Below are 17,290 nucleotides of genomic sequence, written 5' to 3' on the forward strand. Positions count from 1 at the left end.
TAACTACAGACAGCTGACAGAAGAAACTGCAATACACAGCACAGCCAACCAGTAAATGCTGTATGTTAAATATCTGGGTGTCGGCCAGGAAGCTGTGTCCTACATGTAATTTAAGTATTCCAGCAGCGGTGTGCAGATGCCTAGACAATATAAACACGAGAGAGATGCCAAAGAGACTATACAGGCTACTGTTACTATGCTATAAACAGAAACACTCGGCTGCGATGCCCCGCCCTGATCTCTCTCCCGTTTGAATAGGCTAGAGCGGGAATAAATAAACTCTGGCTTAATTGGTAACCTTGCAGGACTTAATGCAAATAAGATGGTACTGTTCAGTAGGATCTTGTCTTAGTGTAAACAGCTGGTATTTTGTTAGTTTTTCAACACGTTGGGGATCTAAACGACTACTTTCTCGCCTGAAAATGTTTCAAATGTTGCTAAAGTTATATATTTACAGAGTTTAGAGCGTTGCTCGGCGCCGTGTAAATGACGTCACGGCGGCACTAGTGATACTCAGTTGTAATGGAAACACAACCAAACCGAGCCGTGCCGTGCCGTGCCGAGCCGTATCGAGCCGAGCCGTGCTAGTGGAAATGCGCCATTAGTAGAGAATCTCTTTGAAGTGTGCGCCCTACACTCACACTCGCCCGCTCTCGCTCCAACATTCAATTGTAGGCTACTGGTTGCCAGGTATGCCTATAGACCTTGCTGGCACACGTGACTTTGACAGCTGAAAGCGCGATGCATTCTGGGTAAATACGGCACTGAGAACGATTCGCCTCGTTGTTTACAACTACTGCTGGGTAGAAAACCAGCATGAGAACAATATTGACAGACGAGAATTTCGCTATATCTCATTTTTCACGTCACTATATCGCCGTTTAGACTAATCTGATGTTTGTAAAGTCTATAAAACCAATGATTGGACAAACATTACTATTTCTGTGTGCACGTTTTTGTAATTAGTCATGGTTATCATAGATTAGCCAGGCTAACGGTTACCTGTTTAACTTTAATGACTCAGTGACTCAATTAACGGTCCATGAAAAAATGTTTTTTTCCAGCGGATATCTTAGTTACAACATGACTGAGCTAACTGGAGTAGGTTCATGTCGTGTCCGACAACGGGAGGGTTTTAACAGCTGACGTCCTGATGCTAGCTTTGCTACCGCCGTTAGCTTAGCTGCTGTTAGCTTAGCTACCGCCGTTAGCTTTGCTACCGCCGTTAGCTTTGCTACCGCCGTTAGCTTTGCTACCGTTAGCTGTCCCTGTCAGCTGCAGCCCCTGATGCTTTCTAGACACTGTGATTCCCCCCAAACTGAATAAATACAACACATAGCAACACAAAACACACACATAAATATTAATGTTTCTTCAATCATTTCAGATTTGTGTAAACGGTGATAGGGCGTGAAAAACATGATAGATATAGCTAAACTCTCGTTCGTTACTACTGTTCATTCATTGGTGGGATCATTGGACATCAGGTTTTTTTTTTCCTCAGCCAGATCACACTAGTCCGCTTCATGCAGCACTACAGACACGGCCATCAATGGACTAGTGCTGCGGATTTCTCATCTCATCACATATCATTGAGGTTTCAATTTGTCCAATCAGACTGACCGTATGTATTCAACCAAGACCAAAATCAATGTAATTTTGCGTTCACACCAAGTGTCAGAATTTCCAAGAGCCGCACAACCCCATAATGCATTGCGCCGAATTAGGCTGTTTACGTCACAGTAGCAAGCTCTATAGGGAGTGGCTAGTAGCTAAAGCTAAGCGTATTTAATGAGCAGCAGCTCCGGTGTTGAAAGAAGACTGGAAACACATCTGAATCATTTCACCTGCAGATGAACCCGACACATTCGCCGCATCACGCCTGCACCGGTAACAGTACCAGCTGACCGTTAGTTAGCATTAGCATTAGCATTAGCACAATGCCATTTTCTCCACAGAGCTATCAGGATGTGGCTCCCCCTGAGCTCTGCCTCACGTGACATTCAACATACAGTACTAATGCTGTTGGCGCAGTGATCATTTCATGCCGACGTTGCCAATGTAACCAGATGTAAATATTTTGGACCTGTCAAAATTTATAAAACAATTATTTATATAGGCCTACTATTAAAAAAAAATAGAAAAATTATTCTGCACCCCTCTAGACGTTGTGAGTATTTTTGAAATGGTTCAATTTTATTTCTGTCCTAAACAATTTACATTAAACAACAGTCTATCTACCACATGTCTGCATTGCATGCACACACACATTCTTATACTGTATCACATTCTCTGTAGCTAATGAGTGCTTCCTTAGAGGGCTCATTAAATAACGGGGTTCCCAAGAGAGACATACCAGAATGTGAGGGCCACACACACACACACACACACACACACACACACACACACACACACACACACACACACACACACACACACACGGGACAGACCTGGGTCAAGTGGTATTATGGAAATATTTGTTTGTTGTAGCTGGCTTGCAAAGACTCTGGGAAGTTAAACTGGGGACACACCAATTTCACGCTGTTTTCCTCTTTTCCTCTTTGGGCGACCAAACACATTATCAGCATTTTAACCAGTTAAAGGTGCAGAAATGAGCTGAATGAAGTCAAGGCTGAGAAAAACAAACTGCATGACACATATTAGTCCTACCCAAGAAAAACAACACTGTACTGTTACTGGAGCAGGTTAAAGACAGCATGTCAGATGATTCAGTTCTCATTCATAAGTGAGTTTCTCAGATGCTGTGCCACCCATGTACTTCAGCACCCACACAGAATATATCAAACATGTTTGAGCGAAATCAGAAAGTCTATGACGTGCCCAGACGGGAGCAGTGGTGTGAAGATTGAATCTTTCAGAAACTTCACACCAGCAAACAGTCAGGGCAGATTTAGTGCCGTTAAATTTTCATTAGAGAACTCAGCTCCACTGAGGGTCATGAGAGGCTGTATTGGCTGCAATTTTCTAATAATGACTAGTCAGATACAGAGAGGTGAGTGTTTAAACCTTCAGCTATCTCACACTTCATGCTGATAAGACTGTTTAAATGCATCAGCAGGGAGATAAGCATGAGGTCTGAAGTAATACAGTCTTAATGGGGGCAACCTCTGGTGTTATTCCTCCAGAATCACTGGTGTTTTTAATACAAAAGCTATGGCCCGCACCGTTCAAGACTTTCTGATCCGAGTTTGCACGAACATGTTCAGATCCACACAGTCTCTGTGGGTGTGGTGCAGTGTCAGACCAACAGCAAAATGGGGCATTCAGACACTGCTGATTCAGACATGACAGGCGGGAGCTACGGAGAACAAAACTGAAAGGGAGGGATTACAGTTGAACCCAATGAGAGCTGGTGGTAACCAGAGCTGTTCCCCAAGGTGCTACCTTTGTGTTTTTTGGATGTCTAGTAACAAACTTTTTTTTTTTTTTTTTAGAATGAATAACTTTCCTTCAGGGGGAATTCAGAAACTGTCCACATAAATGGAAAAAGGGGAAAGAGGAACATCAAATTTATCAACTATAAACTACCAGCCCCGTTCTACCATATTATGCCATGTAATCTAAATATCTTAAACCTCTTTCTGCAGAAAAACGTGGATCTTCTTAAGCAAACTGTTGTGCCTTTCAGAACATGCTGACAGATTTACTAGCCATGGCTGTAGATGCCAGACATGCTTGGCACACACCTGAACTGTGAATCATGCCTGCATGTTTGAGATCAAGGCGAGAGGTATCAAGTGTCTGCAAGGTGGTAAAAACAGGACAGTTTTCGCATGGCTTTCTACTCCTTCGAAACTGTCCATGTGCTATGGAATTGTTAAGGTGTCCAAAAGCAGTGTTGTGTAACAGTAGCCAGACATAATCTTAAGTGTTGTTGTTTTTTTAATTTCAAGAGTTTAGGGAAATCCAGTCAGTTAACAACTTCTTTAGGCTGTAATTGTCACAGGCACTATATCTTTTCATCTCACACATTACACCCACTTCAGAAATACAACAGCCGTTTAACATTAACATTAGTTGTCTTTTTCTGAGAGGCTGTTTCCATAATACCACTGTCCTTTTCAGCAAAAACACACCATTGATGATGAGTGGTGTGTCCTAGCACATCCGGTCGGCCCAGTTTTTAAGTATGTACTCATGACATCCCAAGAAAGATGCATTGCGTAGCCATCCCCCCCAACAATTTATGACATCCTCTATGTCTAAGTAAGAGCTGCCATGCATGCTTTAATGAAGACTCATTGTTACATGCACGATACACAGAAACTACTTGTAATTGACATTGGAATGTCATTCCAGTGTGTGCTGAGGATGAATTGGGCCTGCCATGTTGCCTGAATTTGATATATCATGAGGTAAAACATTTCAAATCTAGATGCTCCACTCCATAGATTTACCAATGCATAGTTATACTGTATTCAGAGGGAAACACCAAATAAAACCTAGAAGAACCTATTAATGCTGGGTATAATTTGTTGAGTAAACGAAGGTGTACTTCTAAATTAATTCATACAGAGGCGGTTTTTGCCTTATATGGGAACAGTGAGTTATAAAAAAAAAAGGAAAAAGGAGGGAGGTGCGTGACCCCTGCACAGAAACAGGTGGAATTCCTCACATGTCTTGAGGAGACGACCAGGGGAGGCATGCAGGAACTGGTTTCCTCAGTCCTCAGGAGGCAGACCAGCCCAACATGTCAGAGTGTATTAGACATCCATTTACAAGGACCAAACCATGGTATGCATTAACATGTTTATGGGGAATGTGTGTTTGGATATATACACACTTTACATCATCAGTGTCAGGAATGTCTTTGGAGGCATTTGGGATTTGTAAATTAGCCTTAAGTCCAACCCCAACCATTATTAATTAAAACAAAGTTGTTCAAATCCATGTCCTCACTGCAAGGTACAAAAATGTACAACAATCTACCAAAAGTTAGACACAAATGTTATTCATGTATTTCTATACTTCATCAAATGATCACCATTTTTAACCATTGTCTTCTGTCTTTATTCTTCATAGGAAGACAATGAGATCCCCTCCAGCGTGTATGTCAAGGACTCCCTCAAGACCCCTCTACCAAGCCAGTACGATGCAGAATCCACCCTGGCTACGCCATCTATTGCAGGCTCTGTTGACTGCTACCGTGGCCAAGAGGAGGGTCTCCAGACCATTAGCCTCTCCTCGGACGAGGAAGACGACCTGAGGGTCCACAGGGAGGATGACGAGATGTTAGAGTGCGAGGCAGGCACTTCCCACACATTTGAGAGAAGGGCCGACAGGTTCAAGCGGTCGAGCCTGAAGAAGGTCGACACTCTGAAAAAGGCCTTCTCACGCCAGAGCATTGAGAAAAAGGTGACCCAGATCACCACCAAGATCGTGCCACCGGAGAAGCGCGAGAAACTCAAGAAGAGCCTCACCCCTAACCACCCCAAGAGCCCAACCACCAAGTCCTCCTCATTCAAGGTGTCTCCCATGACCTTCACCGTGAAGAAGATCCGAGCCGGGGACTCCCCCGCACCAGACATGGGCTCACCTGGGGAGGAGGCCCATGTGGAGATTCCTCCTCTGGGAAGCTTAGATGGTGAGATTCCCTTGGCAGAAGTGCACACAAATGAAGGCAGCGTGGTGGAGGAGATTCAGGAGATGCTGAGCCCCTCCACCCCAGACGGCACCAAGAGGCAGCTGGAACTCAACGGAGAGGCACCGACCGTTGAGTGCCAGATCAACGGCGATCGCTGCGTTGGCTTGGCAGAGCCGGAGCACGATGAAGATGTCGGTGAGGAGGAAGACGATGAGGAGGAGGAGGAGGAGCAAGAAGAGAAAGACAAAAAACCAGTGGAGACAGCAGCAGATGCCCAGATTCCAGCAGATGCCCAGATTCCTAATGCAACAGCTGCTGTGGAGCAAGTGTCTTAATATGATTAGATTTTTTTGCTGAGCCTCTACTCTTTTTCACATTCCTCTACTTTTTTTTTTTTTTTTTTCCTCAAGTTTCTTCAGTTAACACCCAGCAGGCATGACTCATCCCTCCATTGTTGTCCTGTGTTAAACACCCACACAAACAAGAAACATATTGCCAGCCTTCTAACACAGCCAATCCTTTGGATATTCCCTACAACACTATCAGCATTGTCTGAAAACATAAGACATTATCTGCATAAGCAACGAGGATAACATCTACACCTCACTAAGAGTGCTTCTCAAACACAACAACATTGCATCAGTGCAGCGTAACTCACTCCCATCCACCGGTGCCCGACCCCCTAAACAGCAGCTCATCTCCAGAGCGGTGGGCCAACTATCTACCCTCCTGCTGTGTTTGTCTGCCTCTGGACCTCCCTTCCTCTCTGACAAATAGTCTCTTTGTTCTTTGCAGGGTTTTTTTTTTTTTTTCCTGAAAAATAATAAATCTTTGGCAATAGCGGTGCTGCCCGCGGTCTATTGAGGCAGCGTGTTGCCAGGATGCGCAAGAGTCGGAATGAGCCGTTTCTGGGTTTTCAGTGAACATGGCCTGGGGTGTTTGTAGTGGACTGGAGGTTGTTTACAGAATTCTTTGGACCTGTGCAGAAAAACACCCTGATCTTTACTTTAACAGGTGACTGTACTTCAGTAGTCTGAGCGGCCATATCTCCTCTCCTGCCCATCACCTGCAGCTGTCAAATTGTATGCCACTTCCCTTGTCAGTTCCAGTACATTATTTGCGACCCTGTCATTTATGACCTACCTACAGTGTGCCCTATGAGTTGCAAGAGGTAATGTGTTATTACCGATTAGACCACCAACAGTAATGCTGAAATCACTGCAAAGTATATTAGCATAGACAATATGTTCTTGCAAATGATACTTACAGTAACTGATATTACCTAAAAAGATATAAGTAATGCGTTTTTGAGTTCAGACATTGATGCAAATGAAGGACACTGCAGCATAGAAGCTGCTCTAGATGGAGAGAAACATATATTTTACTGACACAATTAAAGCCTGCAGGTTTTTAATACTGACATGCTAAATGGCCATTATACAGCCTTTGGTCTTTTCTGCAGGGCACTTCTGTATGTTTATGTATAGGATTTTTTTTTTTTCTTTTTTTCTTTTGTTACATGAGGCACACACTACTCTTTAGGTATTAACAGCTTACATACCATAAAGTAAATAGCAACTTTATGATAACTGCCATAAGCGTGTGTACTTACACAGTAAATGCCTTGTACATTTTGTTTTGATTTACTACATGATACTAGGGTGTTTATAAGTCATCTTTTACTTTCAGGTATCCATACATTACATGGGGAAATGTTTACTCGGTTTCAGTTGTGTAAGACAAACACCATCTCGCATACATTAACCAGGACACCACCACTTAAGCCTCTCTGCCTAGACACATGCACAAACACACACTCCTGCAGTGCCTTTACCATGCACAGACTGGTATAACTGCACGTATGATGGGATGGATTCCTGTGTTTTTGTAGGGATAGTAAAACATGCTTTTTTTTTTGTCAGCTGAGTTATTCCTCGCAGCTATCACTTTGTGGGGCGTTGTCAAGATTTGATAACAACTGCAGAAAGACTCAGAATGATTATGTTTAAAATATGTGCAAATATATCTGACAAACTTCACGTTTATGACGTTGGATCTTAAAGTTTCTATATAAAGTTTCACATAACTTTACTGGCATGAGTTAAACATGACTCCCTAAAAATGATTTAGGAAATGATACCAGGCACCGGAGAGGTCACAGAAGTGGATGAAGGCAGAAGACAGCATTCCTAGGTTTGACGGATGACCACCGTTAAGCCCATTCTTCATGCTCTTGCCTCCATGTCGAGACAGTGCAAGGAGAGGGAAACGCTCTCTGGAGCCACAGGTGTTCTGCTCCTATAAGGGCTCCTGGCTGGGCATGAACTCGTAGCAGAAAGTGTGGGAGTTTGGAAGTCTGAGAAAGGACATCAGTTGTGGAATGGATGGATCAAAGTGTCTTTGTGTTGCTCGTATGCACAGCTTGGTTGAAAAGTGTCTGCAGTGTGTTAAACTGTGATGTTTCAGGGGATGTAGGAATGACATGCTGGCACTGCAGGATTGGGAAACCTTTGTTTCAGTTACACCACAATCATTATACTGCTTTAAGTCAAAATACGGTGCCCATATTTTAGTGTATCTATGTAGTAGAGGGAAATCACACAATATTGAGGCCAGGTTAATACAGAAAATTACACAGCATGTGATATAACAAAAATGGTCAGGAATTGCAAATCCCCTCAAGTGCCTCGTGGTATAAAAGTCAACCACCGCAATTTGATCTGTAACAAGTAAAATAAATTGAAATAAAAACTAGTAACATATTTATATTAAATGTGCTTTGTCAGGCTGAAGTTTTCTTCTTTTTAATTCTTCTTAGTATAAATCACATTACTGAAAAAGGATCAAACACTAGGCTAATGTGTGCATTCTCTGTAATGTAGAGGTGAAATGTGACTGGCTTTGATGTAACTCTGTTTATGCAATTGTGTTACTTTGGTGATGTCTGCTAATGTTAAAAAACATATATATCTATATTTTTATATATAGATATAAATCTTTTATCTAATATCTAGAAATATGTAGACATGTATGTGTGTAAACGTCAGCTTTATTTGTGTTGAAATCACTGTTAAATCTGGATTGTATGTGAGGATCATTATTTGCAAGAAAGTTCAAACACTAGCTACTGCACCGGTAGTGTGTTTAATCATGTTTGTTTCCATTTTCTAGTCTGTTAATTTAGTTAGCCACTTAAACCAAAGAAGTTTTCCTCATAGCAGATATTTCCCTGCCACTTGAGTGTTTAAATGTACTCCTTCCTTTCAAGCATTTTGCAGACATGCAGGAATTTCCTTTAAAAAAATTAGTATTGTATACATCAATAAAGATTTTATAACGATCACATTTTGTTTGTGGTCTGTATTTGATGTCCTCAAGGTAAGAGATGGGTATACATGTCACATTGATTATTGTGGAAATGACTTTGGCGGGGACAGCTCACGCAGGAACACTGGACCGAGACATTAGACAGAGTATCATCTGGCATGGTGGTGAGCTGAGGCTGGATAGGGGCTAGTGAGATGGCCAGCTGACCAGGTGACCCTTAAATTATGCTTTTTTTCCGTGTGTTACACGAGGAGCTCATTGTAGGCTACCATCAACAATGTTGTTTTCTTTTGGCCAACATAAGCATGAGGGTCTTTGACAGTACATGTTCATCATCAAATTAACTGTCTGCTGGCAGCAAAGCTGCAGACACGAGACAAGATGACGCAGTGGGTGATGATGTTAAGTCAGGCCTACCACAGAGGAGATGACAAGCTGGCAGACAGGAACATGGGTTCTTAGATCAACACCAGGGAAAATACACACTTGGAGCAAGAACACAAGGAAAAGAACTGGATCATGCACATGGACAACAGCAGAAGGTGCACTAACTCGATCAGGTAAAAGGGTTGGCATAAATTGGCTGTGATCAAGAAAAAATGGGAACAGGTTTGTGTGCAAGGGTCAAAGACTGCGGACATCATAGTGGAGAGCTCTGAGAAGGCAGGTCTGGAAAGAAACATATCCTGGGAGCTTGGAGTCATGGGCCAATTTAAATAGAGGCAAATTAACAGTTTATTCATGTTAAAAAATGTACCTGTGCAGATTAGAGTCTGTCGAGCCGAGCAAATAGCTGTTTGCCCTGGCGCAAGATTCTCACTTGGCAAAGATCCCTAGCTCTGTTCGAGTTAGCATGCTCACAAATTGGAATCCATTCAATTCTTTGGGCAAATATTTTGGCCATGTCAGTACAAATATAAGTCTCAGTTGTGTCCAGCTGTACTACCGAGCTGTATTTGTTCATATACTGTTGAGTAGAGATGTAGAGTAGAAAGGAGAGACCTATGATGGGAGAAATAGGATCTTCTGCTTCCCAGTTTCCGACGATGCACTGAGCAGCATGAGTGTTTCGATGGTGTTTGTCTCCCTCTTACGTCAGAAACTCATACCAACACTTTGTGTTTCCCCTACATTTTCCACCATAGTTATCGTTGCTAGTCCTTAGTGTCACAAACGACATACATCGATCAATCTACATAGGTAAATCTGAAATACTGCAACACCGACAGAAAAATCAACTGCGGCCCCTTTAAATATGTTGTATCGTTCCAATATTAATGTATTGTCACGGTGGCCGAGAGGTTAAGGCGTTGGACTCGAAATCCAATGGGGTTTCCCCGCACAGGTTCGAATCCTGTTCGTGACGACTTTCCATTTTGCATGTGCGAGGCCACACATATTATAAACACATGGTAGGTCAATCGCTCTGGGTAAACCTAACCATGTGTTCTTGAACGCTATCTTGTAATAATGTGACAATGCATTTTATATATGAATAACAATGCACTGTTTGGATGCATAATCGCGCCAACCACTGTGGCTAACGTTAATAGTTTGGATAGCTAATAGTATAGCTAACTTTGATATACAATGGATGAATAATGCGATAGAATGTGTTTCTTCTGTAATACTTCGATCTCCTACATGTTCCACTCTCGCGTCGTCAGTCAAAGGAATCGGTTCGGTAGAAACCATCCGCTTTCTTTCTTCTCTGCAAGCACGCCAGCGCGATGTCTGCTTACACTTGTAACTGCACTGTTTTGTTGTTGTTGTTTTTTGTTGCAAAAACAGACTTGCAATTGTCACTATCTGTCGACTCGACTGTTTAAGAGCTTGCAAAAGAAATTTCTATGTGGACCCCCCTTCTCTACGAAGGATAATGGAATCGGCCGAGTCATACAAAACTGACCGGCAGCGCACGCTGACGTAGTTTTTGGGGGCATTGTCACAGCGGGTAGTGCGTGTGGTGAACAGCTTGTACAGTTTTTAAGTAACGTTTTTTGAGCATTAGTTTGGGTTAGACATAAACAACTACGCATTTAATATAAAGGCTTTTCGAGCAACTGCAACGTCATAGGAGCCACAGTTACACGAGTCGTTAAGAAACATTTGGCCAGACTGCGCGTTAGCAACTCAAACAGTTCCTTATACTCAAAAGAGACACACAAAGGAAATGCGGTGAATTGGTCTGAGAAAAGTAACGCTACTAGGAGTTGTCAAAAAGGTCTAAAGGAGACAATAAGTGCTATCTACAGATAGTTCGCAACACAGACAATCTTTTTTTTAGTACTGGTGTAACTCACAGGCAGTGGGGTCTTGGTTAAAACAGGAACATCTCAGATTTGTGTCGCTACTCTCGATTTGTCCTCCTGTTCATACTGTTTTATCAGGTTCATTGTAGCTTGTTGCTAACTCGTCGAGGGCTTATTGTTATCAGTCGTTATCAGTCAGTATCAGTGCGGTCTTCCATGTCAACTGTTTTGCGGAGAGAATGAAGCTGCCATTATGGCGATGATCATTACAAGAAAGATGCTCAGAGGCTCATACCCCGAAAGAAGAAGGAGGTAGCTAACTGCTAGCTAGCGGACGTTTAGCGAAACAGTCGCCCGGCTAGTGTTAGCTGCTCTGAAGAGGGCAGTTTATTGTTCACTTGTTTCTTCCACTCGAGTGAGTGGTATATTGTCTAACGTCTGAGACGCTGAGCTGTGTCGGCCCAGTTAACGATAACGCTACGGTGTTTTGGTGTAAGGTTTGGTTAGCATTTGCTTGACAGGCTAATTAGTTAGCTGTGCTAAGGCTAACATAGTAGCTACCCATCACAAAGTGACGCCAGCCAGCTCTTCTTGCTGCTGAGCTGAAGTGACAGGAAGAGGACGAGGAGTGACTATTTTCCCCTCTGAGACTGACAATGGCAGCCCCCACAACCGAGGCCGTGTTCTTGATAAAGGATGTGAAGCCTGGGTCGAAAAATTTGAATATTGTATTCATCGTTTTGGAAATAGGTAAGTTACTGTTCGGTGACGGCAGAGATTCTCCTTCCATACCATCAACTCGTGTTTTTTTTTTTTTTAAAGGGACCATTGATAACGTCGGTTCAATCACCTGTAGTAAGATTTACCGTCAACAGGGAGTGATGACTGATGAACTCATCATGTATGCTGATCATGTTTAAAGCACCAGCAGACTGAATAATGGCTTCACCCAATCAGATCGATTACACTGATAGTTTTCCTGACTTTTTAGAGTAGAGTGTTTTGGCATATCTGTTGATCTGAATTGATGACATTTAAACGAAATGTATGTGCAAACAGGGACTCAAATATGTCCTTGACAATAATTGTGCTTTTTGATTGTATAATCTACTACTACTCTTACTTTGATGTAAATGTTTTGTGTCCAAGTACCCCAGTGAAAATAAGGGTGCATCTCAATGACTGTCTTTGGATTAAAATTTAAAATAATAAAGTATTAACCCTTGTAAGATGTTTTGATCAGTTTGAATGTTTCATTTGACCTATCTTTCTTTGATCCCATTAGGACGTGTAACCAAAACAAAAGATGGTCACGAGGTGCGCTCGTGTAAGGTGGCAGACAAGAGTGGGAGCATAGCCATCTCTGTTTGGGATGAACTTGGCAGCCTTATTCAGCCAGGGGACATCATCAAGCTGACCAGAGGGTAGTGGCCCTACTCTTGAACAGATTACACAGTGTTCAGTTAGGACTAGTAATATTTTGTTTGTGAGTTTAACATGTGATTTCTATCCTAGCTATGCATCCATATGGAAAGGGTGCCTTACCCTATACACTGGAAGAGGAGGAGATCTGCAGAAGATTGGAGAGTGAGTATATGCTAACAAATCTGCTTTTACTTCAGTATTTTTTTTTATTTTTAATGGTTGTTCTCATCTCCCTTGCATAAGCATCTTAACTGTTTGTTGTAAAACTTGGGATTTGTTTCTCCAGGTTCTGCATGGTGTATTCAGAAGTGCCCAACTTCAGTGAACCAAATCCAGAGCTGCTAACCCAGGGGAACCAGCAAAACAAGTCTGTGAGTAGCAGTGCACCTACGTCCAACTTCTCATCACCAAACACCTCATGGAACTTGGATCAGAATATTCTCAAAACAAGAAAGCACCACACCTTGTATTCCTCCTGGCTATGTTGATTTTAAAATATCATGATATCTCTTACACATGCCTCTGGCTGACCATTAATTCCGGTAACTTGGCCTGTTCAGTATTTGCAAGTACAGTGTGTGTGACATTCTCTTCCACCGTTACAACAGGGTAAGCCAGACCAGAATCAGAGGGGAAACTCTCCGCCCAATCAGAATTCAGGTACACCTGCTCCACCAGGTCAGTATATTTTCCTTTATTCAAATAACCACCTGTTAGTCAGTTAACTTGCTCGCTGGAAGCAGCAGCACTGTTCATGTTTTACAGATGCTGATGAGTAGAGTATCGGTGTGCTTCTCTGTCCTAAAGATTGACAGTTTTTGCTGCACACAAAAATTAAATTTGTGACTCTAATTAAATGAGTCAAAGTGTCCTAAATTCTATCTGCATGCTGAAATCTGAAATGAGGCATCAGCTCACCTCCTGCATAACTGTGGGTAGAACAGGAGGCACAGAAAGCCTTTTAGAGCACACATTTATAACAATATAATAGTAATAATATAATAGTAGCAGAAGCACAGACATGACTAATAATGTTACAACGGCTCTTTTTATAGTGTGTCACAGTGAGCCAGTGTGCATGATAACAGCACCCTGAAACTGAAGCAACTTCAAGGAATTAAAGGACAATTCCAGGCGAATTCAACTCGGGGGTGTATTTTCCTATCATTTTAAGTCTAAAAGAAGGAATCTGAGGATTTTCAGTTTAATCGCTCCTGTTTTGCGGTAGTTGTGTCTGTCCCCGCATCGCCACGGCAGCAATGAATGGGAGTGGATGTAAGTTCCGCTGTTTAGGCTGTTTACAGCCCTCAAAGCCGCAATTTTTTTCCACAGACAGCGTCAGATGGCGACTCAAACATGCACCGAGAAGTTTATTTACTTCAAGCAAGCCGACATGTTTGTAAAACTAGATCTAATTCAAAGTCTCCCGGAGTCTCGCGCGAGACCCAGTTGCCGTGCTCGGTGTGTTCACATGCAATGGGAAAAGCTACCGTTTGTGTCATAAACACATGGAATATCAACTCTTTACTTGCTTCAAGTAAAAAAAACTTCTCGGCGCATGTTTGAATAGCCACCTGACGCTGTCCGTAGAAACAAATGTACACTTAAAGCAAGTAAAGAGTTGATATTCCTGTGTTTATGACACAAACGGGAGCTCCTACTGCGCCTGAATACACCAGCACTGCAACTTTTTTTTTTTTTTTTTTCAATCTCAATTTTTATTAACAAAATCCGGCATAACATAGACACAATTCAAAATATATCTGTCAATATGTAGCCAAAATACACAAAATTCAAAAAATTTCTTTCAACATGTGGCCAACATGACCAAGCAGATAATACAAAAATAACCACAAATGAAAAATAAATAAATGAATAAAAAATACACAGTCAGAGTTAGTCAGGAATTAAAGTAGTCAATTTTTCATAAACACATAAGGCTTGTTTCGTTTTGATATGTTTTAAGGACTTTTTGAAAATAAACATCTCATTCAAAAAAATTAAAAACAGTGGTGTGCTGTTTGAAAATCAAATTAAAATAATTAAAGTGTTATATAACGCATCTCTTTTTTTATCCTGCATCAAAACCCCTATTTTAATAGTGTTGAAATTTAGGATCGGTGCTTGAGCGTCCTTTTCTGAGGTCCAGGTTTGAAAAAATCACCAGCACTGCAACTTCGGGCTCGCGCGAGACTCCGGGAGACTTTGAATTAGATCTAGTTTTACAAACATGTCGGCTTGCTTGAAGTAAATAAACTTCTCGGTGCATGTTTGAGTAGCCATCTGACGCTGTCTGTGGAAACGCAACTACCGCAAAACAGGAGCGATTAAACTGAAAATCTTCAGATTCATTCTTTTAGACCTAAAATGATAGGAAAATACACCCCCGAGTTGAATTCGCCTGGAATTGTCCTTTAAGTCATTCCTTTTATTTATAGCAGAGCTTTCCCCACTATGATCATCTTACATGGTGAAGAGCTGTAAGACGTTAAATGTCTTAAAGGATGGACGTTTCCCTGTGGGGACTCACTTGTATTTTTCATCTCACAGGTAACGGTGCCATGCCCCCGTTCGCCAACAATAACAACAACCCACCCCCTGGGGCGCCCCGTGACGCTGCATTCGGGAATGTTGGGAGACCCAACGGTCGGTCACCCGGCAACGGAGCACCTCCTGCTTCTGGACCCCCAACAACTGCAAAGTCCTCAGTTACCATTAGCAACGGCAGGGACCCACGGCGTGCCAAAAGATGAAATTGGGGTTGGAGGGGGAACCATGTGGGGAAATTTATGGACATCCACCTTTCCCCCTTTCCCCCTTCCCCCCACCTTTTTTTTTAACCTCTCTGAGCCTTCCCGATCACAGCCTAGATTGACTTTCAAAATGATAAATTACAGTAGGGACTATTTGCATAATTTTTCTACAGGCTAACAAAGTCATATGTGGTGTTTCCATGTGTAGTACTAGTAGTGCTCTCAGCAAGCAGCACAGTGTGATTGTGATCTACCACTTGATGCACTAGCAGGACTTCTTGTATAGTCAAGCCTTCATGGTTGAATTGTGGTCAGCCTTCTCAGTCTACACCCTTGTCCTCTAAATCTCACTGCAAACCTCCAGTTCTGTGCCAGTGTTACCTCCCCCACATACTGTCCTAACCCCTCCCCTGTTCGAACTATACACCCTACTTGAACACTTGATGCACTTTCTTCTCTTAATTTATGTCTGGGCAAACTTGGCTGTCATTTAAATCAGGAAATCAGTTTCTGCTTCTTTTTTTTTTGTGGAAAAGGCCTTTAGTGAAAATGAGTTCTTGGACTGAATGCACGAGCAAAGTTCTTAAAAGGGTTTTCCCTCTCTTAACCAAACTGTATCCAAAGTGACTCTGTGAAAGGAAAGGTGTTAGTTTTGAATTTTTAGACTTTTTTCCCCCTCCCCCCCATAAGACATGTTTTTTTTGTTTGCCATCCATTGTACCTTCATTGAGGTGGGACCACTATAAAATACTGGGAAAAATGGTTCACCGAATAAATTTTACACTTACTTTGCTGCCATATTTTGTTTTCTTTAGTCACGTTTGATAGTTAGACAGATTTTGAATTAATGGCAATAATTTAGTCTTGTTGGTTATACTACGAAAACAGGATTTATTAGTAACATGGCAAAAATATATATCCTTAACCCTTGAGCTGTAAGGACATGGAAATTATTTTTAATTTTTCCCCATTGTTGAAAGTCTCAGATACATAGTTTTGCAAGAGTATCAACAGTACCATAGCCACAAGCCACCACACAAGTGAAAAGTTTGCTTGAATGCCAACAAGCCTCTCCATGCAAATGCTGCCCATCATAGTTGATAGCTTCCTGAGGATCTCCATGTTGGCACTGGCAGATCTATAATAGGCTTCCCAGCCAACATCAACTGAAAGTTTCATGCTACACCTCCATCTAGTGCCCATAAGAATAAACTGCATTTGTTGTTTTGGAAAGTGCTTAAAAATATGAGGTGCCACAACTTGTGTTACTTAACCTCCTCTGTCTCCGTTAGGACAAAGAACCATGTTTTTATATAACTGAAAGTCCTTGCTTTAGGTATTCCATTTTGAAGCAATGCATTGCATACAACAAAAGCCTGTTTCTTCACGTCCTCTGTTGCACCAAGCACCTGAACTCTACAGCCTGTGTCTGTGTTTGTCTTGCCCCATTTCACATGTGACGCACTTGCACTTTCTTCTGCTTTAGCGTGTTTCAATTAACACGAAGGAACTTGTTCAGACCAAAACAGCGATTGCACTTGTCTGTAGGCACGTAAGGTGATCAAAGAGAAAGATTTGAAAATAATGTACAAGTAGCTGAAACAAAGACATCTCTCATACTGTTTCATCTCTGTTCAAAAGGTAGCTGGTTGAAATCAGAGGTCTAAGTAGGGCAATAGGAATGTTTTCAATCTGAAGCCCCTAAAACTTAAGTCCTGATGTAATATTAACTCATAATCATTCATTTTCCTCAGAATCCCATCTGAGTCATTCACAACACATCAATATGTCATTTCCACTGCCCCTGATGAGAAAAGTACAGGACTTGTGACACTGACAGTGAAACACATGAGATGTGTGGCAGGAAATGTGAGGCGCTCGTGTTAACACAGATGCATCTCATGAGCTGGGAACTTCCTCAGTAGCGC

General features: G+C 42.0%; 2 protein-coding genes and 1 non-coding gene across 3 annotated transcripts; all 3 read left to right on the forward strand.

Moving 5' to 3' along the window:
* Positions 1-5,036: 5,036 nt before the first annotated feature.
* Positions 5,037-8,948, forward strand: LOC146964503 (uncharacterized). The gene has a single exon (XM_085765342.1). The coding sequence runs from the start codon at positions 5,251-5,253 to the stop codon at positions 5,938-5,940; it is 690 nt and encodes a 229-aa protein (XP_085621468.1). The 5' UTR covers positions 5,037-5,250; the 3' UTR covers positions 5,941-8,948.
* Positions 8,949-10,216: 1,268 nt separating this feature from the next.
* Positions 10,217-10,298, forward strand: trnas-cga (transfer RNA serine (anticodon CGA)). The gene has a single exon. It is a non-coding gene; the product is annotated as a tRNA-Ser (tRNA).
* Positions 10,299-10,858: 560 nt separating this feature from the next.
* nabp1a (nucleic acid binding protein 1a) lies at positions 10,859-16,037 on the forward strand. The gene is made up of 6 exons (XM_085764954.1): positions 10,859-11,934; positions 12,470-12,608; positions 12,700-12,771; positions 12,896-12,980; positions 13,218-13,287; positions 15,160-16,037. The coding sequence occupies exons 1-6, from the start codon at positions 11,841-11,843 to the stop codon at positions 15,360-15,362; spliced, it is 663 nt and encodes a 220-aa protein (XP_085621080.1). The 5' UTR covers positions 10,859-11,840; the 3' UTR covers positions 15,363-16,037.
* The last annotated feature ends 1,253 nt before the right edge of the window (positions 16,038-17,290 follow it).

Source organism: Trachurus japonicus, chromosome 21 (assembly GCF_045865225.1).
Source record: "Trachurus japonicus isolate A0001 chromosome 21, Traja_1.0".
NCBI classification, from domain to species: domain Eukaryota; kingdom Metazoa; phylum Chordata; class Actinopteri; order Carangiformes; family Carangidae; genus Trachurus; species Trachurus japonicus.